At 47.8% G+C, this 26021-nt stretch overlaps 1 protein-coding gene across 1 annotated transcript in view; it reads right to left on the reverse strand.

The window, feature by feature from the left end:
• TTYH1 (tweety family member 1) overlaps positions 1–26021 on the reverse strand; it is a 61233-nt gene that overhangs the window by 29618 nt on the left and 5594 nt on the right. The window contains exons 2-3 of the mRNA XM_056863650.1: positions 19312–19320; positions 13660–13832 (exon numbers count right to left, since the gene is read on the reverse strand). Of these exons, the coding sequence (XP_056719628.1) occupies positions 13660–13832; positions 19312–19320 (182 nt within the window). The remainder of the gene's footprint in view (positions 1–13659; positions 13833–19311; positions 19321–26021) is intronic.

Raw genomic sequence — 26021 nt, forward strand, 5'->3', positions numbered from 1 at the left:
AAAATCTAGTACCATAACTTCTATAGTTTATCTAAAGCACTTAAACCTCTTAAATGTTACTACACGTTGTTTTATAATAGACTGTTGATTTCTTATTTATTGAGTTATTTTTTGACAGGTGAATAGTAATCATAAAAAGGCTGCCATTTCAACACAGATTCATCTATTGATTTCATATTAATCAATTGCGTTAATCTGGCCATCAGTGCAAACTCGGAAAGTTTGTTATTCCACTCTATAATATTGGGAATTGTATTGGAATTCTGGGAGTCTCGTTTTGGGACAGGAGCCCCGTGGCGCAGAGTGGTAAGCTGCAGTCCTGCAGTCCAAGCTCTGGTGATGACCTGAGTTCGATCCCGACGGAAGCTGGTTTCAGGTAGCCGGCTCAAGGTTGACTCAGCCTCCCATCCTTCCAAGGTCGGTAAAATGAGGACCCAGCTTGCTGGGGGTAAAGGGAAGATGACTGGGGAAGGCACTGGCAAACCACCCCGTAAACAAAGTCTGCCTAGGAAACATCGGGGTGTGACGTCACCCCATGGGTCAGGAATGACCTGGCGCTTGCACAGGGGACCTTTACCTTTTTAATGACTAGTAATCATAAAAAGGCTGCCATTTCAACACAAATTGGTCTATTGATTTCACATTAATCGGTTGCGTTAATCTGGCCATCAGTGCAAACTCAGAAAGTTTGTTATTCCACTCTATAATATTGGGAATTGGACTTCCGGGAGTCTCCTTTTGAGGCAGCAGTTTGGACCTAGACAGTGCTTGGCCTCAGTGCGTTACATGATCCTGTGGTTCCCGCTGCCTGCTTAACACCGTTCTCACTTACAAATCGGTCCGCCGAGACTACGGACTCCACGCTCCTATTCAGACTCACCAGATCTCTCTCCCCTTCTAAGAAGCCCCTGGCTCCAGAGTCTCAGCTGGGGTCTCTTCTCTTATGAGCACATGGCCAGTCGTTGCCCTCGGCTGGTTTCCGCAGTGGCAAACGGGTGGCATCTGGCTGCTGGACCCTTCCTGCTCGCCCAGCTGGAAGAGCTATTTCTCCCAGGGCTAGATGAATAAAGGTCCACGTGCTAAAAATATTTTCCCCCCTAGTGCACTACGGAGCACAAAGGGACCTCATAGGTCATCCACCCAGCATGAGGCTGGAGTAACATTTCTCTATGCTGTGGTTGTGTGATGGCAGGGCCCGGACGTGGGGCAAGACGAGATGTAACTTTGAAGCGGGCGGATGGTAACTTTGTAGGGTTTTTAAGGTAAGAGATGAAGGTGGTTTGGCATTGCCTTCCTCTATGTAGCAATCCTGGACTACCTTGATGGTATCCCATCCAAGTAGGTCCAAGTCTCCCATTCAGGCCAGATTGGGCAAGGATCCTGGAGGGTTTTTGTTGTTGTTTTTGCCATCTTCTGGGGAAGAAGAAGCAGAAGAAGAAGAGTTGGTTTTTATATGCCTACTTTCTCTGCCACTTAAGGGAGAATCAAACCGGCTTACAATCACCTTCCCTTCCCCTCCCCACAACAGACACCCTGTGAGGTAGGTGGGGCTGAGAGTGTGTGTCTAGACCAAGGTCACCCAGCTGGCTTCGTGTGTAGGAGTGGGGAAACAAATCTAGTTCACCAGATTAGCCTCGGCCGCTCATATGGAGGAGTGGGGAATCAAACTCGGTTCTCCAGATCAGACTCCACCCCTCCAAACCACCGCTCTTAACCACTACACCATGTTAGCTCGCTGGGGGTGCGGGGAGGAGGTAGTTGTGAATTTCCTGCATTGTGTAGGGGGTTTGACTAGATAAACCTGGTGCTCCCTTCCATCTCTATGATTCTAAGTACTGACCCTGCTTAACTTCCAAGATCTGACAAGATCATGCTAGCCATGCCCATCCAGGTCAGGGCATCATAATAACTGTACTGTTTAGTTGCAAACGATTCGTGGCAACCCCACATGGTACAGATGGTACAGAGGGTTGTCAAGGCAAGAAATAAGCAGAGGTGGTTTGCCATTGCCTTTCTCTGCATAGCAACCCCAGTCATCCTTATTGGTCTTCCCCATTCAAATACTAACTCTGGCTGCCCCTGCTTATCTTCCATGCTCTGATGAGATTAGGTTATCTACACTACAGTCTTACATTCTCATCCTGGAGTCAGCAGCCTCTGCAAACTATAATTCCCAGGATTCCTTTCTCCCCGTGTACAATTTGGTGGTGGTGGAGGGTACTGTCAAGTCACAGTTGACTTATGGTGAACCTGTAGAGGCAGTGTGGTGTAGTAGTTAGGAGCGGTGGTTAGGAGCGGTGGATTCTAATCTGGAGAGCCGGGTTTGATTCCCCACTCGTCCACATGGACGGCAGACGCTAATCTGGTGAACCAGGTTGGTTTCCCCACTCCTACACATGAAGCCAGCTGGGTGACCTTGGGCTAGTCACAGCTCTTTTAGAGCTTTCTCAGCCCCACCTACCTCACAGGGTGTCTGTGGTGGGGAGGGGAATGGAAGGTGTTTGTAAGCCGGTTTGATTCTTCCTTAAGTGGTAGAGAAAGTCAGCAAATAAAAACCAACTTCTTCTTTTCAAGGCAAGAGACAAACAAAGGTGGTTTGCCATTGCCTGCCTCTGCATTGCAACCCTGGATTTCTTTGGAGATCACCCATCCAAGTACTAACCCGGGCTGACCCAGCTTAGCTTCTGAGAACTGACAAGACAGGGCTAGCCAGGGCCATCCAGGTCAGGGCACGTGCAATTTAGACTCCAAAAAACAGCCACAAGGCCTGAGATATGGATCAGGGCCACAGCACTAGGAAACGGAGTTTGAACTCTGTTCATGCTGGTTTCCTCAGTCAAAAATGCCCCCCCAATGGCTTTTGAGCCATAATAGAGAGGAAGGAGGCACCATAGGGGCATTTGCCTTCTCCCTTCCCAATCAAGGCTTAAAGCTGCCTAGGGGGTTGAGGTTTGATCAGGAGAACGGTGTAGGGGGAGAGGGAGCTTTTGCTTTCCCCGGCACTCCAGCCCGAATCAATACCGGGGCTCACAAACAGCTGCGTTTTGCAGCTAAATTACATGTCAGGGGATCTGATCACGGATTCCTAATGTCATATGTGGTTCGGCTCTTTGCGGGAAGCCACGGGAGTTAAGGCTGGTATAAACTGGATGTATGTGTATAGAGCAGACGTGATCCTAGGAATCAGCAAGGAGGCAAAGAATGAGTAACGAGCGTTCTGCGAGCTAATATAATTCTCGCAAGAACAAGGAACGAGGGAGCTGTCATGCGCTAACAGCTACCGACTGCTAATTAGGGGAAAGAGACTCCGTGTTTTCTGTAACTTTCTTGATGTGACGAGAGAGTTCTCATGTGATGAGTGGTAGATCTCAAAGGGAACCGGAAACGATGTTCTGATAACAACCCGTAGCAATCCAGAGACCCTGCGCTCGCAGGCGAGAGATAATGCTCCAACGGTTGGGGATTTAGCAACCCCTTATAGCAAAACAGAAGTAGAGCTGCCGCTGCACAAGGAACTGGTAATCCTCCGGTAACAATGGACTGATAAAGATTCGACCAGACCAGATTCATCCCTCCTTGAACGCTGTGGTCATATTACTGAAAACCATGCTAAGTTATACATCTCTATCAGAGGTACTGATAACACTGGTTCTAATTAGGGTTGCCAGCTGGCACCCCGGAGAGAGAATTTGAGGGGCTGGGACAAGCTCTTTGGCACAGAATCAGAAGTGAAAACGTCATGTCAGAACGAAGCTCTAGGATTCACCCCCAAAATCTATGATTAAATCATAGTTTTGAGTGAATTCTAAAAAAAAAATCATTGGCAACACAATGACATCATAGAATCATAGAGTTGGAAGGGACCACCAGGGTTATCTAGTCCTAGGGTTGCCAGCCTCCAGGTACTAGCTGGAGATCTCCTGCTATTACAACTGATCTCCAGCCAATAGAGATCAGTTCCCCTGGAGAAAATAGCTGCTTTGACAATTGGACACTATGGCATTGAAGTCCCTCCCCAAACCCCGCCCTACTTGGGCTCTGCCCCAAAAACCTCCCGCCGGTGGCCAAGAGGGACCTGGCCACCCGAAGGAAGGAAGGAAGGAAGGAAGGAAGGAAGGAAGGAAGGAAGGAAGAAAGAAAGAAAGAAAGAAAGAAAGAAAGAAAGAAAGAAAGAAAGAAAGAAAGAAAGAAAGAAAGAAAGAAAGAAAGAAAGTTGGTTTTTATATGCCGACTTTCTGTACCACTTAAGGAAGACTCAAACAGGCTTACAATCACCTTCCCTTCCCATTCCCCACAACAGACACCCTGTGAGGAAGGTGGGGCTGCGAGAGCTCTAATAACCAAGAGCTTCCAAAAAGTATTGTAATAGTAGCCTACTACTACTACTCATCTAGAACTATTGGTCACCAGCTCTGTGGTAAGAATTGGCTAAAATAATGTGCTAACCAAAGGGAATTAGTAATGTTCTGGTAACAAAAGGCTGTAACTCTCTAACAACAGTCTCTTGCGACAACTCTCTAACAACAGTCTCTAGCGACAGGGAACTAATATAATGTTCTTGCAACGCAACATAATGACTATTAATAAAGTCAGACTAAGTTGTTCTCATGACATGGAGCTGGTAGCATTTTAGCAGTAATGAACATGATACATGTGACCGTAAGTATAACTTTATAGTAGACAAATGTAGTCAAATTTTACTAACAGAGACTAGCATCCGGATGTAACACTGGAGGATCGATGTCCTCATTAGGTAGGATAAGGTAGCCTGTTCAGAAGGGGTTCTTTAAAGGGCAGCAAATTGTTAATTTATTATGACATTTTTACTACCATTTGGATTTTCTGTCTCAGGCACCAAAATGTCTTGAGCCTTCTCTGCTGCAAGGTAGTAACAACACCTCAGCAATATTTTGTAGCTAAGAGATGTGTCATCAGGGAGGAGAGGGGCCGTTGCTCAGTGGTAGACTTCAATGTCATAGAGTCCAGTTGCCAAGGTGGCCATTTCCTCCAGGGGAATTGATCTCTGTCGCCTGGAGATCAATTGTAACAGCGGGAGATCTCCAGCCACCACTTGGACGTTGGCAACCCTAGTAACACAGCTGGCTGGATCCAGCCCAAGATATATGCACACACACCGCTCTCTTACTGCTTGGCTGTTTCTGACTGCAAGCTACTGAAACCAGGAGGCAGGCAGCAACTGAAGGCTGGATACACTAGGAATACAAGCCTAACCCCTCTGCATGGATTCTGCTGCTCCTGCTACAGCCCTAAGCCATACACTTTGGTATCATGTTCTATTGAATTACCGGTAATAAACAACAACACCTTATTTCTATATAAATAGGTTGTGGGAAGAGGAGATGAGATATCTTAATAGTGATGACTATTCAGATGTCATTCCTGGATCTATCACCTTGCTTATACAATTGCTTGTCCTGAGATAACCTCTAAACTCATTGTAACATCTGGCTTATTTGTGAGTGAAGGTGGAGAATCAGATTCTGAAGCAATTTGAAGGTGGGGGAGTTAATAACAATTCTGACAACATATGATGTCCTTGACTAATAATAATACGTCACAAAGTTTAGTCAGTCAACGAGAAAACATTTTGATTGACTAAAACGGTGCCCTTGATTAATCACTTAGTAGATATTTAAAAAATAATTACTTCTAGTACAAGAGCTTACAAAAATTGTGGATGGCAAGTGTCCCTTTAGAACCGGCATTCCCTCTTGTAAGAATGAGGAATGCCTCTTCTAAGATGAGACCTATCAAATCAAATTTCAATATCTTTATTGGCATATCATCAAGCAGTCAATCAAATAAAACCAACCCTCTAAGCATCTGTAAGAATGAGGAATGCCTCTTCTAAGATGAGACCTTTACCAACACCACACATGAGAATCACCATTACACATGAGAATCACCATTATAAAATGAAGTATTTTTTCTCCTTCAGAGCTATTGTTTCTCATGTGCAGACTCATGCAGATAATTGATTAATCAATTAAAACATATAATTACTTGACAGATAACATTTTCTTAAGTAGGTTGTTGCCCTAATAATACGTAACCAACTACAATTTATTTCTAAAGCATTCAAAACATTGATCAAAAGTTAGTCTGTTTCATCCCCGGATAACGAATCTTGAAATTAGGCCAGATGAACTTGGAGCTGACATCATCCTGTGAATAAGCATTCTAATTTTGGATTTCAGAGGTCTGGGTTCAAATCCTAGCTCAACTATACTGCTCCGAGCAAGGCCTTTTGGAGCTGTTTACACCACCACGATTTAGAGGCATCCACAGATAATGGTCTACAAGGACAGAGTGTGTAACTAGATGTTACACAGAAGATGCATGTAACAGAGGGAGGGATACCATTAAGAAAAAAGCAGTCATGGAAGGCCGTGATTTGAGTTTAAGAATGGGTAGGGTGGAGCTATTTAATCCGTTCCCCCTGACTGTTTCTCTGATCAAAATCGCCCCTCTTACCAAAGAGCTTTTCCACCCAAGGGGATAAGGATAACGGTTGTAGGCTTTCATTGCAAAGGCAAGTCCTACATTTAAAAAACCACCCCAAGGTCTTTCTCCTTTAATAGCTGCATCAGTGGGAAGAAGAAGAGGAGGAGGAGGAGTTGGTTTTATATGCCGACTTTCTCTACAACTTAAGGAAGAATCAAACCGGCTTATATTCTCCTTCCCTTCCCCTCCCCACAACAGATACCCTGTGAGGTAGGTGGGGCTGAGAGAGCTCTAACAGAGTTGTAACTTGCCCAAGGTCACCCAGCTGGCTTCGTGTGTAGGGGTGGGGAAACAAAACCAGTTCACCAGATTAGCCTCTGCCGCTCATGTGGAGGAGTGGAGAATCAAACCTGTTTCTCCAGATCAGACTCCACCGCTCCAAACCACTGCTCTTAACCGCTACACCACGCTGGCTCTTGCCGTCTCTGCTACCATGAGGGAAGAAGGGGCACCTGCCGAAATTCCCCCTTTTGTGCAACAGCGAACAGGGCACAGGAGTCTTGCTGCGTTCTGCGTCTGGCAACCTCATCATGAATGTCCTCACCTCACCCTGCCTTGAACCATGACCCTGGGCTGTCGCTCATAAGGGCAGCAACGAGCAGCCGATGTCCCAGGGAGGTGTGGGCAACCAAACGCCATTAGCATAAACAGTGTGGCATGTATGTAAAGCACTGGACTAGCCGTGAGGCCGAAGCCAGCACTTAGCAACCCCGTAGCAACAGCTTTTTGTTCCTCGCACCATGGGCCAGTCCGCCTCCATTGTCGGGGATCTCTGCTGCGGGAAGGATTTGGGACTATTGTGATGTGGGGCAGGGTCTCTTTAAGCAGTCCTTCCCCCACCCCCAACCTACCCCAATTGGGGCCAAGGACACAGAGGAACCATTGTTCCGTCCATGAATGGGCACAGTCTTGGCATGAATGGGAGCCTTCTTTTTGTGGTTGCTGGGCTTGTTCCCAAAGCGGCTGGGAATGGACCCCGATGCGACCCTTGTCAAATCAGGACAGGGATGGGGGGTTCTTGGGGGGGGGGAAGGATAGGAGCTTTGCTTTTCCTAGTGAGAAAGTGGGAATATTGGGAAGGGAGCCTGGTGTAGTGGTTAAGACCGTTGGTTTGGAGCAGTGGGCTCTGATCTGGAGAACCGGGTTTGATTCCCCACTCCTCCACATGAGTGGCAGACACCAATGTGGTGAACTGGATTTGTTTCCCAACTCCTACACATGAAGCCAGCTGGGTGACCTTGGGCTAGTCACACTCTCTCAGCCCCACCTACCTCATAGGGTGTCTGTTGTGGGGAGGGGAAGGTAAGGTGATTGTAAGCCGGTTTGATTCTTCCTTAAGTGGTAGAGGAAGTCGGCATATAAAAAACCCCTCTTCTTCTCCCCCTCCTCTTCCTCAGACTGGGTTATGGTGGAGATGCTAGGCTAAGAGATAGCCCTTCTGGGTCTCATTCTTTGACCCTATGTTGTAGGGATTCCTAATTGCTCCCGCTATTACAACTAATCTCCAGATCCCCTGTAGAAAAATGGCCTCTTTGGAAGGTGGACTCTATGGCACTATACCCCACTGAAGTCCTTCCCTTCCCCAAACCCCACCCTCCTTAGGCTCTGCCCCCAAAATCTCCAGGTATCTTCCAACCTGGAGCTGGCAAGCCTAGCCATGTAGTGCATTTTGTCAATTTAGGCTGATTATGATGTGGCCACTCTTCAGGAGACCAACTCTGGTTACTGTTATGCATGCCTTAGTATCATCCAGGATGGACTAGTGTAATGCAAAAGTCTGCCTTTGAGGAGTCCCCAGAAGTTAAATGGGTTCAAATGAGATCTAAATGGAACCCATCCTATAACTAGGGTTGCCAGCTCTGAGTTGGGAAATACCTAAAGATTTTGGGGGTGGAGCATGAGGAGGGTGGGGTTTGGGGAGGGGAGGGAGTACAATGCTTCCTTCCTCCTCATCTTCAGATGCCAGGTAAAGACATTCTCATTCCAGTAGGCACTCATAGGTGAATTATAGCCATGGCTGTTGATTATTGAACGTTTTAGCCAGCGTGGTGGTAGTGGTTAAGAGCGGTGGTTTGGAGCGATGGACTCTAATCTGGAGAACCGGGTTTGATTCCCCACTCCTCCACATGAGCGGTGGAGGCTAATCTGGTGAACTTGGTTGGTTTCCCCTCTCCTCCACATGAAGCAAGCTGGTTGACCTTGGGCTAGTCACACTCTCTCAGCCCCACCTACCTCACAGGGTGTCTGCTGTGGGGAGAGGAAGCGAAGGTGATTGTCAGCCGCTTTGATTCTTCCTTAAGTGGTACAGAAAGTCGGCATATAAAAGCCAACTCTTCTTCTTCTTCTCCCCCCCGTACTGGACTTTTAAAAAATTTCAGTTTTAATGGTGATATTTTTGTTGTTTTAAGCTGCATGCTTTTTCTTGAATTGGTTTGATGGGGGGTTTTTTTGTTCTACTAATTTGGGAGTGGGAGTGAAAGGCTGTGATCACTGTTTGGTTAGTGGAAAGGCAGCATCCAAGGACCCTGAACAGATAACTAAAAGAGCCTGTAGCGTAAGTGTAGACCTCGTTATCATTCTGCAAGTTCAAATTGGTTTTGGATGTGGAACGGGTCCTTTTTCCCTATCTGCCAGCCTTCCTTGAAATCTATTTTTGAAGCTAGAAATCCAGGAATCAAATGGAACCTCTGCTGATCTCTTTTGTCTGGGCGAGCCACATCCAGCATTCTCTGAACTTAAAAGAACCCGACACCATGTCTGTTTAATTAAAGGCATTGCAAACCTGGCTTCTTTTATATATATATAAATATATATATATATTTTACTCTCCCTATAGTTAAAGACAACTCTTGATGGGGGGGGAATGAAAGGCACAGCCAATATGCATGTATTCTCAAAGGCAATGAAAGGATCCAGGACGCTGTTATTATTAATATCATAAAGATTTATTGGGAGACCACATCATCATCCCTCCCAACTTTGCTGAGGTCGACAAGAAGCAGCAAAAGAGTACACAGCAGTAACCATCCAAAAAGAGGCTAAGTAAAAGATTCAAAAGGTTTAAAACAGTGGGATACTTTAGATTCAGAGGCCCTAGGTTTGTTGGACGAGGGCAGTGTCTTGAAGGCTGGACCAAGGGATTCAGCAGAAAAAGCTTTGAAGGTCCAGAATACACATTTCTTGGGTAGCTAAAGAAACCATGGTCCGGGAACCACCTGAGGTCCTCTCCATAGTTTTTTGGGAAGTCGGGTTCAGGTAGCCGACTCAAGGTTGACTCAGCCTTTCATCCTTCCGAGGGACTTCAATGCCATAGAGTCCAATTGCCAAAGCAGTCATTTTCTCCAGGTGAACTGACCTCTATCAGCTGGAGATCAGTTGTAATAGCAGGAGATCTCCAGACATCACTGGGAGGTTGGCAACCCTAGGTATAATGCCATAGAGTACCCTCCAAAGTAGTCATTTTCTCCAGGGGAACTGATCTCTGTTGCCTGGAGATCAGTTGTAATAGTGGGAGATCTCCAGCCACCACCTGGAGGTTGGCAAATCTAGGTCAATCCATGGTGACTAGCTACGGATAGGGTTGTCAGCCCCCCCACCCCCCCGTGCTACTGTTGAAGGCCTTCCATGGGATCTGGTTGTCTACTGTGGGAAACAGGAGGCTGGACATGATCACCCATTGGTCTGATCCAGCAGGGCTCATCTTGTGTTCTTGTGAAAACTGTTGTGATCGGTTTGGGGAGGGGTTGTGGCTCAGTGGTAGAGCATCTGCTTGGCCTGCAGAAGGCCCCAGGTTCAATCCTCGGCATCTCCAGTTAAAGGGACTAGGCAAGTAGGTGATGTGAAAGACCTCTGCCTGAGACCCTGGAGAGCTGCTGCCGGTCTGAGCAGACAGTACTGACTTTGATGGACCGAGGGTCTGATTCAGTATAAGGCAGCTTCATGTGTGCATGTGTTAATGCTTCTGCCTTAGAAGCCAGCAAAGGACAAGCCTTTGCAGAGTGAAAGACCACTGAGCGTGGAGAAGTGTCTTCAGCCAAGTGTTAACAGCATGGGGGAGGCAGGTAGGGAGTGATCTTTGCAGAGAGGAAAGAGGTGTGTGTGCACAGAGTACAGATGCAGCATTAAAGCAGGACTTGTAGAAGATTCTTTTCTTCCAGCCTAGTTTCAGCCTGCTTTTACATTGTAAATCAGTAGGGTTGCCAGGTCCCTCTTCACCACCGGTGGGAGGTTTTTGGGGCAGAGCCTGAGGAGGGCGTGGTTCGGGGAGGGACTTCAATGCCATAGAGTCCAATGGCCAAAGCGGCCATTTTCTCCAGGGGAACTGATCTCTATCGGCTGGAGACCAGTTGTAATAGGAGATCTCCAGCTAGTACTTGGAGGTTGGCAACCCTCTAAATCAGACCGTACAAGTGAATGGCATGCTGGTCCAGCTGCCGATTTCCCCCGTCTCCTCATGCATCAGGCAAGCAAGTTGCCTCTTCTATTTTTTTTTAAGTGCCATACTGCCTTATGTAAAAGTGCAATTTAAAAATATAGGTGCCAGACCGCCCTGGGGATGAGGGGCAGAGGTGGTTACCAATGTCACAGCACTAGCCAATCAGCACTGTGCACAGCTGGCTTCAGCTGCAACCTCACAGAACCAGTTTTTGCTGAGAAAATGGCTCATTTGAACATAAGGCAGGGAGAAAGCTTCAAAAGTGGCAAGCATCCCTACTTTCCACACTGGGATATTAGACGTTATGAGGTTCCTGGCTCTTAGAAATGGAGATATTGGGGCGGGGGCAGTGGAGGGCGTTTCAGTCCCCTGTGAGACAGCAAAGTTGGGGTGGGATGGGAGGCAAGAGGGGAAGGCAACGGTGGCGGGAGAGAAGCGGCGTTGGCAGGGATTTTGTAGGAGTGCAAGGCCTGGAATAACAAACAGACAAAGGGGCCTGGCAAGGCGGTGACAGGATGGAGAGAATGGGACACAATTTCTTATTCTCCCCGTGGAACAAGAAGCCCTTTGTGGCTTCGGTTCAGAAAAAGGGGGTGGAGTTGATGGGGGATGAATGGACATCGAGTGTGAGAGGCAGCGGCGAACCCATCAGAGGGTTGAAAGAAGCCGGGGAGAGCGATAGTCTTCCCCGGGGGTTGTCTGGATGTGGGGGGGGGGGGGATGTCGGGGAGACAGGCTTTTCAGACTTGCAAGGGTGCCACAGATTGATGGACTTTGACAGCGACCTTGGGAAATGGAGGTGAAAGGACTTTCCCTGTCCAGCTCCGTTCCCAGATTAGCTAGCTCAGGTGGGGAAACTGAGGAACTACTAAGCAATGCTGATTCTATGAACTTAGGCAGTTCATGAGAGGGAGGGCATCTTGGCCATCTTCTGGGCACTGGGGTTTGTGTGGGGGGGAGGTAGTTGTGAGTTTCCTGCATTGTGCAGAGGGTTGGACTAGATGACCCTGGTGGTCCCTTCCAACTCTATGATTCTATGAAAGCAGGTTTTGCCAAGAGGTTGGGCGAAACTGTTACCTCAGGCAGTGGATTAAGGAGCTGAGTTACAGTAGGAAGGAGGAGGAGGAGGAGGAGAAGAGTTGGTTTTTACACCCTGCTTTTCTCTACCTTTAAGGAGTCTCAAACCAGCTTACAACCACCTTCTCTTCCTCTCCCCACAACAGACACCCTGTGAGGTAGGTGGGGCTGAGAGAGCTCTAACAGAGCTGTGACTAGCCCAAGGTCACCCAGCTGGCTTCATGTGTAGGAGTGGGGAAACAAATCCAGTTCACCGGATTAGCCTCCGCCGCTCAAGTGGAGGAGCGGGGAATCAAACCCTGTTCTCCAGATCAGACTCCACCGCTCCAAACCACAGCTCTTAACCACTACACCATGTTGGCTCTCAAGTTTTAGACAGCTGTGTAAAGCGTGTGCCCGTGTGAAAGATGCCAAGTGACTTGAGAGATAAAAGGGCATCTCTATGATAGCCCCGAAGAGCCACCACTCCGCTATATACAGCGCCACTGTCCTGACGTTGCCCCACCGCCTCAGAATGAGCAAGTGGTCGGCCGGCTTCTCAGGTCACCTGCTCCTGCTGGACTGTTAGCTGCAGTGCCCCTGCAGGTAGTTATCAATAGGGTTGCCAGCTGTGAGTTTTTGGGGGGTGGAGACTGGGGAAGATGGCACTGTGCAACTTCCACCCACCCCCAGTTTTTGTTCCCTCTGCTCTGCGGAGTGAAGGCAGGGCCAGAGGCATCTGTGGGAGATTGCCTGTCATGGTGGGCAACCTGGTAACCCTCCTTACCATCTCCATGTGGAGTTCTCCCAGAGTTTCAACTGATTTCCAAATTACAGAGATTAGTTCCCCTGAAGGAAGAAGAAGAAGAGTTGGTTTTTATATGCCGATTTTCTCTGCCTTTAAGAAGAATCAAACCGGCTTACAATCGCCTTCCCTTCCTCTCTCCACCGCAGACACCTTGTGAGGTAGGTGGGGCTGAGAGAGCTCTGAGAGAGCTGTGACTGGCCCAAGGTCACCCAGCTGGCTTCATGAGTAGGAGGGGGGAAACCAACCTGGTTCACCAGATTAGAGTCCACCGCTCTTAACAACTACACCAAGCTGGAAATGGCAGCTTTGGAGGGCGAACTTTATGGCATCACATCTGCCCCAAGCACCACCCCCAAATCTCCATGAATTTGTCAAGCTGGGGTTGGCAGCTGTACATGACCATACGAGCACATGAAGCTGCCTTATCCTGAATCAGACCCTTGGTCCATAAAAGTCAGTATTGTCTACTCAGACCGGCAGCGGCTCTCCAGGTTCTCAGGCAGAAGTCTTTTACATCACCTACCTGTTTAGTCCCTTTAACTGGAGATGCCGGGGATTGAAGCCGGGACCTTCTGCATGCCAAGCAGATGCTCTACCACTGAGCCACAGCCCCTCCCCAGCGAGCTGTCTTTAGGGTGATACAGCCAAGGAACAGAACTCATACCTGTAACTCCTTCTACTTACAAAGTGGCGCAGAGAGTCCGGGCTCTGCTGGCAGAGCTTCGAATTTGAGATGGTCATCGTCTCTCCTCCACCCCCAAAGACTGCTATTTTAAAGCTAGGATAGACCAGCTGCATCCAGAGAATGTGGTGAATAGGATAGTTAAGAAATTACCAGCAGATGATAACAGCCGCCACGCAGCTCCAGGTGATGCAGCAAACCCTTTGAGTCTTGGTTTCCTCGTCATCTTCGTTGCTGCAGCAGCAGAAGCGGAGCAGGTAGACGCAGATGAGGACCAGGCTGATAGCGAAACATAGGCCTGAGATGCTAGCCAGAAACAGCAATGCCTAGAGGTGAATAGAGATGTGAGTCAAAGGGGGTTACCGCACTTTGTATTCCCAGCGATGTATTAAGAGTTTGAAAATGTTGTAAAAAACATATCGCTTTAAAAGGGTTTTTGGATACCACGGCTTATAAATGGATGGAAGACGTCTTCACAGCTAAAAGGGCCAAACAAAGTGCGAACAGTATTTTTTATAACTTTTTCAAACTCTTAATACATCGCTGGGAATACACAGAAAGTGCGAACAGTATTTTTTTTATAACATTTTCAAACTCTTAATACATTGCTGGGAATACAAGTGCGGTAACAGCCAAAGAAAGGGGGCAGAAGATCTTTGGTTCATAGACCTTTTATGATTAGGAAAACAGGACTGATGGATACTGGCCGCATTAGACAAGAACTGCAAATCTTTCCTGCTTTGGGGATGTTTCTAGTCCTCATGAATGGGAAGGGTGTGGTTTTTTTAAAAAAAATATGCGTACACAGGGAACGAAGGTATCTCACATAGCCTCTAGTTCGTGGTGCCCAACTTTTTTGAGCTTGTGGTCATCTTTGGAATTCTGACACAGGGTGGTGTATACAACTCCAACATGGAAGGTGGAGCCAGCCACAAAATAGCCACTGTAGGAAGCAAGAGCCCTACCGTAACACCTTTTATGTAGGGACGTTTCCCCGCGGTCATCCCCGCCGACTGCTTCAGGGCTTCCTTTTGATTATGCATGCTTTTTCCGCCCGTCAGAGGTCGCCTCGCTCTCCCCGTGCGTTTTGCCCGCATTTTCCAAATTCGGACTAAAACAGCATCTGGTACCATTCTGATACCTCCCACAAATATATATTTATAACACCAGCCCTGTGAAACATGACCCCTTCATGGAGCAACCTCTTCTAGGGTTGCCCGGTCCCTCTTTGCCACTAGCGGGAGGTTTCTGGGGCAGAGCCTGAGGAGGGCAGGGTTTGGGGAGGGGAGGGACTTCAATGCCATAGAGTCCAATTGCCAAAGCGGCCATTTTCTCCAGGTGAACTGACCTCTGTCGGCTGGAGATCAGCTGTAATGGCAGGAGAGCTCCACCTAGAACCTGTTACATGATTTATACTAATAGAGTGATTGTCATTATATTGAAGGAATCATTGGGCGAAAACGCACGGTCGCTTTATCCTCCTTTAATCCCTGTTTCAGCCAGGATTCATCCAGGATCCAACGCATGCGTTTCGCCTAATGTGCGTTCGATCCTGGATAAAACAGGGATTAAAGGAGGATAAAGCGATCATGCGTTTTCGCCCATTGTGAATTTATTCTATTACTTTGGAGCCTTGTGCTGTATTATTTGTTAGTATTCATACATTGCAGCACAGGTGTTACTTTTGTTGCTAGAACCTGGAGGTAGGCAACCCTAACCTCTTCTCCAAGTCAAAGAAAAATAGTTATTTCTATCCCACTTACCAGTGGATCTAACCGGGCGGCGGGGGGCAGGGGGCAGGGCAGGGAATTGTGGAAAATCCCTTTCTGCACCTGTATTATGCCGTGTGTATCTTATTGCTTATTTGAAGTTGATTGTCTTTTATACTGCGTTGTTCACTGCCTTGAGCTTTTTTTCTTTCAAAAAGGTAAGGAGATATGAATATTAAAAATGCATAAAGAGGGCTGCCTCAGCCAGAATCCCTCAGAAAACATGAAAGACCTTCATCTTCCAGGAAACATTTGATGAATTTTTATGAGGTCATACATATTTGAGTGTGATCTTTGGGGGTTTTAGGAGCCATTTTTAGCGAGAAGCTCTTTATGGTTACTTTGCTCGCATGCTGTTGGGTTTCCCACCCCAAAACCAAAAATATTTTGAAAATTCACTAAGTGGGATATATGAATAACAACAACTACAACAACAATGATTTCCAAAATGTCACAGTAGTTGGGTTGAGGACAGAGCATGAAAATGAAGGCTGCAACCCTATGCAAAGTAAACTGAGTGTAAAGACTGTTCAGTGCAGCAGGATTTAGGTCCAAGTAAACATATATAGGATTAGTAGGGTTGCCAGCTCTGGGTTGGGAAACACCTGGAGATTTTTGGGGTGCAGCCTAAGGAGGGGAGTTGGGGAGGGACTTCAATGCCACAGAGAGCAATCGCCAAAGCGGCCATTTTCTCCAGGTGAACTGATCTCTATCGGCTGAAGATCAGTTGTAATAGCAGGAGATCTCCAGCTAGTACCTGGAGGTTGGCCACCCTAAGGATTAGACTGTTTGATGAAGAGTTTTCATGAGTTCATTGTACGCAGTTTGTACACAGGAGAAGAATTTGAAAGTTTGGGAATAGGGTTGCCAGGTTCCTTTTCTCTACTGGTTTTTGGGGCGGAGCCTGAAGAAGGCGGGGTTTGGGAAGGGGACGGACTTCCATGCCATAGAGTCCAATTGCCAAAGCAGCCATTTTCTCCAGGGGAACTGATCGCTATCGGCTGGAGATCAGTTGGAATAGCAGGAGATACTATTATAGAAATATAATATATAAAGAAATATAATAGCAGCTGGTACCAGCAGGAAAAGAGGAAGACCCAACAAGAGATGGATTGACTCAATAAAGGAAGCCACAGCCTTCAATTTGCAAGATCTGAGCAAGGCTGTCAAAGACAGGACATTTTGGAGGACTTTCATTCATAGGGTTGCCATGAGTCGGAAGCGACTTGACAGCACTTAACACACACACACACCTGGAAGTTGGCAACCCTATTTGGGAAGCACCAAGCCTGGAATATTTAATACTTGATTGTCACAGAATACCAACATTCTGTTTTTTGGGTTTTGGGATCTGGCCCTAGAATCTCCGTAGGTAAAGTATGAAGAACGATACTGTATATCCTTAAAGAAACCTGTGGATTCTTCCTGTTTTCTGTAGACACAAACGCCTGCCTTCAGGGAGCAGAGAGAGTGCCATGGGACCCCAATGGACCACCATGGCAGAATTCTCTCCCAGTTACACACACACACACACACACACACACACACACACACCAGAGCTGCTCCACCCAGGCTCAGAAAACAGCTGGCAAAACCTTCCCCTCCTTGCTGGTACTGCCCGAGGCACCGCCAGAAGAGACGGGAGGGAGGGAAACACGTCCCTGCCTCTTGCACCCTCCCCACCCATCCTGCAAACATACAAACAAACAGATTACAGGCAATCTGACAATTCGCCTCGGGCTTAGACACCACAATCTGCGCCCACAGCAGCTGGCAGGGCAGGGGGGAGGGGGGTAGTGGTTGGAGAGGGTGGGGGTCAGTTCGTTCCAGGACTGAAGACATTACCAGTCATGGGAATGAAGGTGCGTCTATTTTTTTGCGCTCACAGTGTTTGCCTGGAGCCACTGGGCAATTGCATGTGCAGACACATCACGGGCAGCTCCATATTTCCATGCTTCTCTCCAGAGGAGGGCAACAAAGATGGTGAGGGGTCTGGAGACAAAGTCCTATGAGGAAAGGTCGAAGGAGCTGGGTAGGTTTAGCCTGAAGAGGAGAAGACTGAGAGGGGATATGATAACCATCTTCAAGTACTTGAAGGGCTGTCATATAGAAGAGGGTGCCGAGTTGTTTTCTGTTGCCCCAGAAGGTCGGAGCAGAACCCACGGGATGAAATTAAATCAAAATCGTTTCCGTCTAGACATTAGGGAGAACTTTCTAACAGTTAGAGCGGTTCCTCTGTGGAACAGGCTTCCTCGGGAGGTAGTGAGCTCTCCTTCCCTGGAGGTTTTTAAGGAGAGGTTAGATGGGCATCTGTCAGCAATGCTGAGTCTATGACCTTAGGTAGATCAAGAGAGGGAGGGCATCTTGGCTATCTTCTGGGCATGGAGTAGGGGTCACTGGGGCTGTGATGGGGGGGAGGTAGTTGTGAATTTCCTGCATTGTGCAGGGGGTTGGACTAGATGACCCTGGTGGTCCCTTCCAACTCTAAGATTCTATGATTATCCCCAAACTTCATTCATCCATCCCCCAAGGCCCCGTCACCCTCTTCCACCCACCCACCTTCTGTCCATTCCCTCTTTTGCCCCTGGAATTCCGCTCTCAGTCCCTATTCACACTCATCCAGCCAACATCTGGGTACCCCATACATCCTCTTTGCTTACGCCCATCGGTCTAGGTTTCTGTCCAAGAGCATTATGCATCCATAAAATGGAAGAGAGGAGAACGATGTGAGCTTCTTTGTGGTTCCCATTGGGGAGAAAGGTACAATGTCGATGCAGTAAATAAAGAAATTAATTAAATACATTTCCTCCTGCCAACAACCCTGTGAGGTAGGTTAGGCTGAGAATGTGTGACTGGCCCAAGGTTTCCCAGGGAGCTTCCATAACAGTGGGGATTCAAACTAGGGTTGCCAACCTCCAGGTACTAGCTGGAGATTTCCTGCTATTACAACTGATCTCCAGCCGACAGAGATCAGTTCACCTGGAGAAAATGGCCACTTTGGCCATTGGACTCTATGGCATTGAAGTCCCTCCCCTCCCCAAACCCCGCCCTCCTCAGCCTCTGACCCAAAAACCTCCCACCAGTGGCAAAGAAGGACCGGGCAACCCTAATTCAAGCCTGGGTCTCCCAGTTCAACCATGCTACCACTACACCACACTGGCTCTCTACAGTTGTAAACAGTTGATTCAGAAACCATTGAAAATTGGTTTTGTTTTTCACATGTGGAGACCAACAGCAGATATGGGGTTTTTTAGTGGCACACATTTGAATCGGGCTGTCATTCAACAGGTGCTGTTATGCCTAGGGTTTCCAGGTCCCTCTTTATCACCGGCGGGAGGTTTTTTGGGTGGCGCCTGAGGAGGGCGGGGTTTGGAGAGGGGAGGGACTTCAATGCCATAGAGTCCAATTGCCAGAATGGCCATTTTCTCCAGGTGAACTGATCTCTAACAGCTGGAGATTAGTTGTAATAGCAGGAAATCTCCAGCTAGTACCTGGAGGTTGGCAGAAAATAAATTCAGCTCCTATGGCTAATATTTAACTACAATATATAGTCAAACACAGCTTCTTAAATATTCATGTATATTGCATTGAAGCCGCATTACTATTGTGAATTCCTATTTTGTATAAGTTTCTGTCCATATGTATGTTTTGTGTATATAATCAAAGAAAGAAATATAATACAAGAAAGAAATATAATATTCAATGAATATTTAAGAAGCTGTGTTTGACTATATATTGTTGTTAAGTATTAGCCATAGGAGCTGTATTTATTTTCCGCCATAGACTATCACAGCTCAAGTATTTTTGCAGTACCTGGTGGTTGGCAACCCCAGTCATGCCGGCTAGGCTTTATGAGCAAACCAAGGTTTTGTGAGTCAGGGCTTCACCCGGGAACCTGTTGTCAGCGCTTAGCCCTCAGCCCTAAAACGTGTGAAGTATAATAATGAAGAACAGCACCTCTGAGATTGTGTAGGGTGCCTTTCCCCAGCACTGAGTAGCAACCACACCCCGCTCCCTTCTATCTAGGGTTGCCAACCTCCAGGTACTGGCTGGAGATCTCCTATCGTTACAACTGATCTCCAGCCGATAGAGATCAGTTTCCCTGGAGAAAACGGCCGCTTGGGCAATTGGACTCTATGGCAATGAAGTCCCTCCCCAAACCCTGCCCTCCTCAGGCTCCGCCCCAAAACCTCCCGCCGGTGGCGAAGAGGGACCTGGCAACCCTACTTCTATCTGAGGCTGAGAGGAAAGGCAAATCAAAATGTGCAGAAGGCAGAGACGATGGGGGGGAGAGACCTAGAGAGATGGAGAAATATGAATCTCTGGGTTTTGTCAGTTCTCTGAGCATCTTCCATGCCCCTCCACACATGTACTCTCACTCACGCACACACTCGCAGCAAATTGGATCAGCTGCAGCTGTGAGGCTGAACATGACCTACATATCAGCAGTTGGAGCATTCGCCTCGTCGCGGGCGCTCGGAGGGAATCTGCTGCCACAAACTCCCGCCCCCTCAGCCACAGGGCGCGATGGCACCGCTCGGGCCCCGGAGTCACCCACGACTTCCCACCGGCACTTCAATCGGACGCTTCAAACACCGACAGAAGATTCCCACGGCTCCTTGGCCCCGATCCTCCTCGGCCTTTTGCACACTTATCCCTTGATGCTTGTTCCCTCCCTCCCCGTGCTGCAAACATCTGTCACGGAAATAATTAATTTAACAACACAGGCCTCTGAAATATTGTCTTTTTCTGAAAGAGACTGAGCGGAGGTTTGTACCGAACCGAGCGGATCCAAGATAGGAAAGGCTTCCTATCTCATCCCACAGTGATGCATTGCAGCCAGGACCGGCCCTGAGGAGGAGGATGGCCTTGAATCAGCCTTTGCATGGCCTGAGAATGGCCTTCGAATTCCTTTCCCCTGGGCCCACCTAAATAGTTCTGTGTGAGGAATAATGTGAGAAGAATCCACTTGTCTGTGTGGCTTTCTGAGCTTTTGGGTGCTGTGCATGAGAGCAGAGGCTATTGGGGAACATTTAAAGCACTGGTTCCCCCAGGGGTCCGCGAGAACTAAATTAAGGTCCGCGAAACAAAGTTATAAACCCATAATAAATTAATATTTTCAATTAAAAGTTCTCTCTTATAAAAATATATATTCAAATATTATTCTCAGTTTAATGTTTAACTAACAGTTATGATTAAAGTTTATTTTCAAATTCTCGGCATTTTTATTTTGAACCTTGGGGTCCCTGCACCGAACAAAAAAGTCCTAGTGGTCCCTGGTCAAAAAAAGGTTGGGAACCACTGATTTAAAGGGATCTCTGGGCTGTGAAATGGCAACTTGATATGGTCATAAGAACATAAGAAAGGCCCTGCTGGATCAGACCAAGGCCCACCAAGTCCAGCAGTCTGTTCACACAGCGGCCAACCAGGGGCCTCTAGGAAGCCCCCAAACAAGACGACTGCAGCAGCACCTAATACAATAGACATGCTCCTCTGATCCTGGAGAAGAATAGGTCTGCAGCATGACTAGTATCCATTTTGACGAATGAATATGTCCATGAATATGTCCACAGTTCTGCATGTCAAGCCACAGTACAATGGCATGCAAAACTGCAGTGCCTGCCCATAGGTAAAGGTAAAGGTCCCCTGTGCAAGCAACGGGTCATTCCTGGACCTATGGGGTGACGTTACATCCCGACGTTTACTAGGTAGACTTTGTTTACGGGGTGGTTTGCCAGTGCCTTCCCCAGTCATCTTCCCTTTACCCCCAGCAAGCTGGGTACTCATTTGACCGACCTCGGAAGGATGGAAGGCTGAGTCAACCTTGAGCCGGCTACCTGAAACCAACTTCTGTTGGGATCGAACTCAGGTCGTGAGCAGAACTTGGACTGCAGTACTGCAGCTTACCACTGCCCATAGCATTGAGTTATGTGCTCTGGCCCTGAGGCAATCAGGATTCTGTCCAAGCTACTGGTTTCCATCTTAGGGGCCTAGCAAGGTAACTATGGCCTTTTATGCAGGGACGTTTCCCCGCGGTCACCCCTGCTGACTGCTTCGGGGCTTCCTTTTGATTATGCGTGCCTTTCCCACCCACCAGAGGTTGCCTCGTGCTCCCCGTGCATTTTGCCCACATTTTCTGGATTCTGGCTAAAACAGTATCTGGAAAACATGGGCAAAATGCATGGGGAGAGCGAGGCGACCTCTGACGGGTGGAGGGGCTGTGGCTCAGTGGTAGAGCATCTGCTTGGCTTGCAGAAGGTCCCAGGTTCAATCCCCGGCATCTCCAGTTAAAGGGACTAGGCAAGTAGGTCATGTAAAAGACCCCTGCCTGAGACCCTGGAGAGCTGCTGCTGGTCTGAGTAGACAAGACTGACTTTGATGGACCAAGGATCTGATTCAGTATAAGGCAGCTTCGTGTGTTCATGTGAAAAGGCATGCTTAATCAAAAGGAAGCCCCGAAGCAGTCAACAGGGGTGACCGTGGGGAAACATCCCTGCATAAAAGAGCTATTTTCCGAGACCAGGGTGTTTTGAAGATGAAAAAATCAACTGTTGTGGATACTTGTGAATGGACACAGAGAACATGACGTGGGGGAGAGGGAGACAGAGAGATGGATGGATCAGTCATAGGGTTGCCGGCACCGGGTTTGGATTTTGGGGAGATCTGAAAACCTGGAGATTTTGAGGGTGGAGCCTGAAGAGGGGTTTGGGTAGGGGAGGGACTTAAATCGAGTATAATGCCATAGAATCCACCTTCCAAAGCAGCCATTTGCTCCAGATGAACTGATCTCTGTTGCCTGGAGATCAGTTGTAATACTGGGAGATCTCCAGCCATGACCTGGAGGTTGGAAACCCTATAGTAGCAGATCTCCAGCCCCCACCTGGAGGTTGGCATCCCTAAAATATGTGAATCAACAAGACTGATAGCAGCGAGCAAGAAAACAAAAACAGGAGAGGAAAGCCTTATGACTAAAACCTCCGTGCAGAACCGGATGAGGGAAACTGCCTCTCCTCCCCACTGTACTTTAGGCACAGATTCCCGTGACGCTCATTAATCCGGCTAATTTGATCCGATTGTTTTAAAAAGCACTTTCAATATTTGAATCCCTTAATCCCAAAGCCAAATCTCTTAGCTGGTGTGAACCAGCCTCATCTTATTGCTGTCAATAGGGCTCGATCCTTGCACGGTAAACCCCACTTTGGTGGGCAGGGTGGAAGATCAATGGGGGTGGGGAGGAGAAGGAAATCCTATAGATGATTCATGGAAATAGCTTCTCATGGGGCCCTACTCTACCGCCTGAATGCAGCCTGGAAATTAAAACAGGATGGTCCACCCACCTCCTGTAGAATGATCCATGTTACAATGGGGAAAGCTATTGTGGGAAGTTCCCCAAAGCCCCTCAGAGACACTTTGACAAATTTGTAATGCAAACGTTTTTGCGAAAGGGGGTTTCTCTCTTCTTCTGTCCCTCAGTGCAGATTTTTTTTCCCCTTAAAAAGTAGCCCTTGTGTTCTGAACATTTTTTGTGTTACCTATTTTGTGTGTGTTACTGCTATTGCCCCGGCATTGCCAGAGGGCTTTTAAAATAAAATGGTAGTAGGTATATACTATTGCCTATTACTTCGTATGGGTGTGAAAGCTGGACAACGAAGAAAGCAGATAGGAATAAATTCCTTTGAGATGTGGTGTTGGAGGAGAGTGTTATGGATATCGTGGACTGCCAAAAAAAAAAAACACAAACCAGTGGGTTATAGATCAAATCAAGCCTGAACTGACCCTAGAAGCCAAAATGACTCAACTGAGGCTATCGTACTTTGGTTACATTATGAGAAGATGAGTCACTGGAAAAGACAATCATGCTAGGAAAAGTTGAGGGCAGCAGGAAAAGAGGAAGACCCAATAAGAGATAGATTGACTCAATAAAAGAAGCCGCAGCCCTCAATTTGCAAGACCTGAGCGAGGCTGTCAAAGATAGGACATTTTGGAGGACTTTCATTCATAGGGTCGCCATGAGCCGGAAGCGACTTGATGGCACTTCACACACAGGTATATACAGGCATACCTCGTTTCAATGCGCTTCACTTTATTGCGTTTTGCAGATACTGTGTTTTTTACAAGTTGAAGGGTTGTTACAACCCTGCGTCAAGCAAGTCTATCGGCGCCATTTTTCCAACAGCATGTGCTCACTTCCTGTCTGTGTCACATTTTTAGCAATAAAGTATTCTTTAATTAAGGTATGTACATTTTTTTAGACATAATGCTATTGCACACTTAATAGACTACAGTATAGTGTAAACATGGCTTTTATATGCACTGGGGAAACAAAACATTCGGGCGATTCACTTTATTGCGGTGGTCTGGAACCAAACCCGCAATATCTCCCAGGTATGCCTGTACCTACTCTGATTTTAAACAAATGACAAGAAGCCCAGCAGGGAGGAACTGGTGGGTGTGAGCAGATGGGGTGAAAGATGACAGTGGATGTGGGCGGGAGGGTTTGGAAATCCGCCCCTCCCCATCCACAGGTGGGCAAACCTAAGCTGACTCGGAGCTTTCCTGAAAGATTGGACCAAAGCTGCTTTGGGAAGCAATGGGGCAGACTTCCAGAAACCACAGAATGTAATGTGAGGAGCATGAGCAGAGGATGGTGTTGTGCGGATGCTTCAAAACATCTCCATTTCAGTTTGGGAATAGGGGTGAAGCAAATCTTCCGTGTGGAAGCAACCCAAAATCAGCACGCTAGCAAACTTGGAGGGTCTAATAGTTAAGGGGGGGGGAAAAAACAAGATTCTTAAGCCAAATCTGTAGGGTTGCCAGCTCTGGCTTGGGAAATTCCTGGAGATTTGGGGGCAGTACCTGGGGATTGACTTTCGTTTCTCCTAGACCATAGAGCCTTCCCTTTGAAGCTGCCATGTTCTCCGGGAGAATTGATCTCTGTCATCTGGAGATCAGTTGTAATTCCAGGAGAATTTCAGCCTCTACCTGGAGGTTGGCAGCCCTACAAATCTGTTACCCATGGAAGGAAGAAGAAGAAGAAAAAGAAGAAGACGAATAGTTGGTTTTTATATGCTGACTTTCTCTACCACTTAAGGGAGAATCAAACTGGCTTACAATCACCTTCCCTTCCCCTCCCCACAACAGACACCGTGTGAGGCAGGAGAGGCTGAGAGAGCGCTAAGAGAGCTGTGACTAGCCCAAGGTCACCCAGCTGGCTTTGTGTGTAGGAGCGGGGAAACAAATCCAGTTCACCAGATTAGCCTCCACCGCTCACGTGGAGGAGTGGGGAATCAAACCCGGTTCTCCAGATTAGTCTACTGCTCCAAACCACTGCTCTTAACCACTACACCACGCTGGCTCCAGAGTATGTGAGAGAGAAACCGGGCAGAAGAAAGGTGGAAAGTGCCACCAATAGCAGGCTAATTCTTGACGCCGAGGTCAATGACCTGATGTGGCCTCAGTTGGGGCAGTGTGCTCCAAGGGACACCATTAGTATGCAGAAGGAGGCAGGTTTGGAGCAAGCGGCTGGCGCACAGAGCAGTCAACAGAATAGTCAATGGAAGGAGCAATGGGGTTTCATTGACACCCCCTACGAGCCAGTGAGGAGAGGAATCTTCTTCCTGCCCTTATGATGGAGGAGGAGGAGGAGGAGGAGGAGGAGGAGAAGAAGAAGAAGAGTTGGGTTTTATATGCCAACTTTCTCTACCACTTAAGGCAGAATCAAACCGGCTTACAATCACCTTCCCTTCCCCTCCCCACAACAGACACCCTGTGAGGCAGATGGGACTGAGAGAGCTCTGTGAGAACTGTGACTAGCCCAAGGTCACCTAGCTGGCTTCATGTGGAGGAGCGGGGAAACCAACCCGGATCACCAGATTAGAGTCCACCGCTTATGTGGAGGAGTGGGGAATCAAACCCGGTTCTCCAGATCAGAGTCCACTGCTCCAAACCACTGCTCTTAAACACTACACCGCGCTGGCTCTCTAGAGGGTTTAACGGGTGCACCGAGAACAGAGGGGCAGCAGGGCTGGCGCCTCTTCCGAGCCCTCTCGGTGGCAGGTTGGCCACAGGCTCCCCCCACACGTTGGCAGCACCCCAGTGTGGGACAAATTAAGGATGCGAGAACGTTTTACGGATCAACAGTAAAACAGCAAGGAAGCATCAGGAGATGTGAAGATGTGCCAGGATAAAGAGCCATCGAAAAAGATAAATTATTTATACGAGGCCCAAGTCTCGCATCCACATCTTTTTAAAAGGATGTTCGAAAAGAAGAGTGTCGAAAAGAAAAGCGCTGTAAAAAGAGCTCAAGGCCCATGAGAAGAAACAAGGGCGTGAAGAACATCTCTCCCTTCCCCATGTCTCAAAAATGAAGCCGCAGAGAGGAGGAGGGTGCTGGCATCCTACATTCGAGCTGACCAGAAAACCCAAATCCTGTAATTGAATTGGACAAAGTTGATTTTACATTAGCATGCTCAATCTGCGTAATTTGACTTGGTTTCAAAGCAGGAGGGGCGGGTGGAACCTCAGCCGTGGTACCTCCATTCTCAGACGCAGTAAACCACTGCACACCTGTGCTAGGAGTCAGCCTGCTGGGAGGGCCTTGGCCTCTACGCCCTGTTGGTTGACCCTCCAGGACAACTATTTGATTGCTGTGCGGAACAGAATGCTGGACTAGATGGGCCACCAGGGGACTGATCCAGCAGGGCTCTTCTTCATTCATCTAGAACCCTGTCTTATTAAGGTGGGACC

This window comes from Euleptes europaea, chromosome 18 (genome assembly GCF_029931775.1).
Source record: "Euleptes europaea isolate rEulEur1 chromosome 18, rEulEur1.hap1, whole genome shotgun sequence".
NCBI lineage: Eukaryota > Metazoa > Chordata > Lepidosauria > Squamata > Sphaerodactylidae > Euleptes > Euleptes europaea.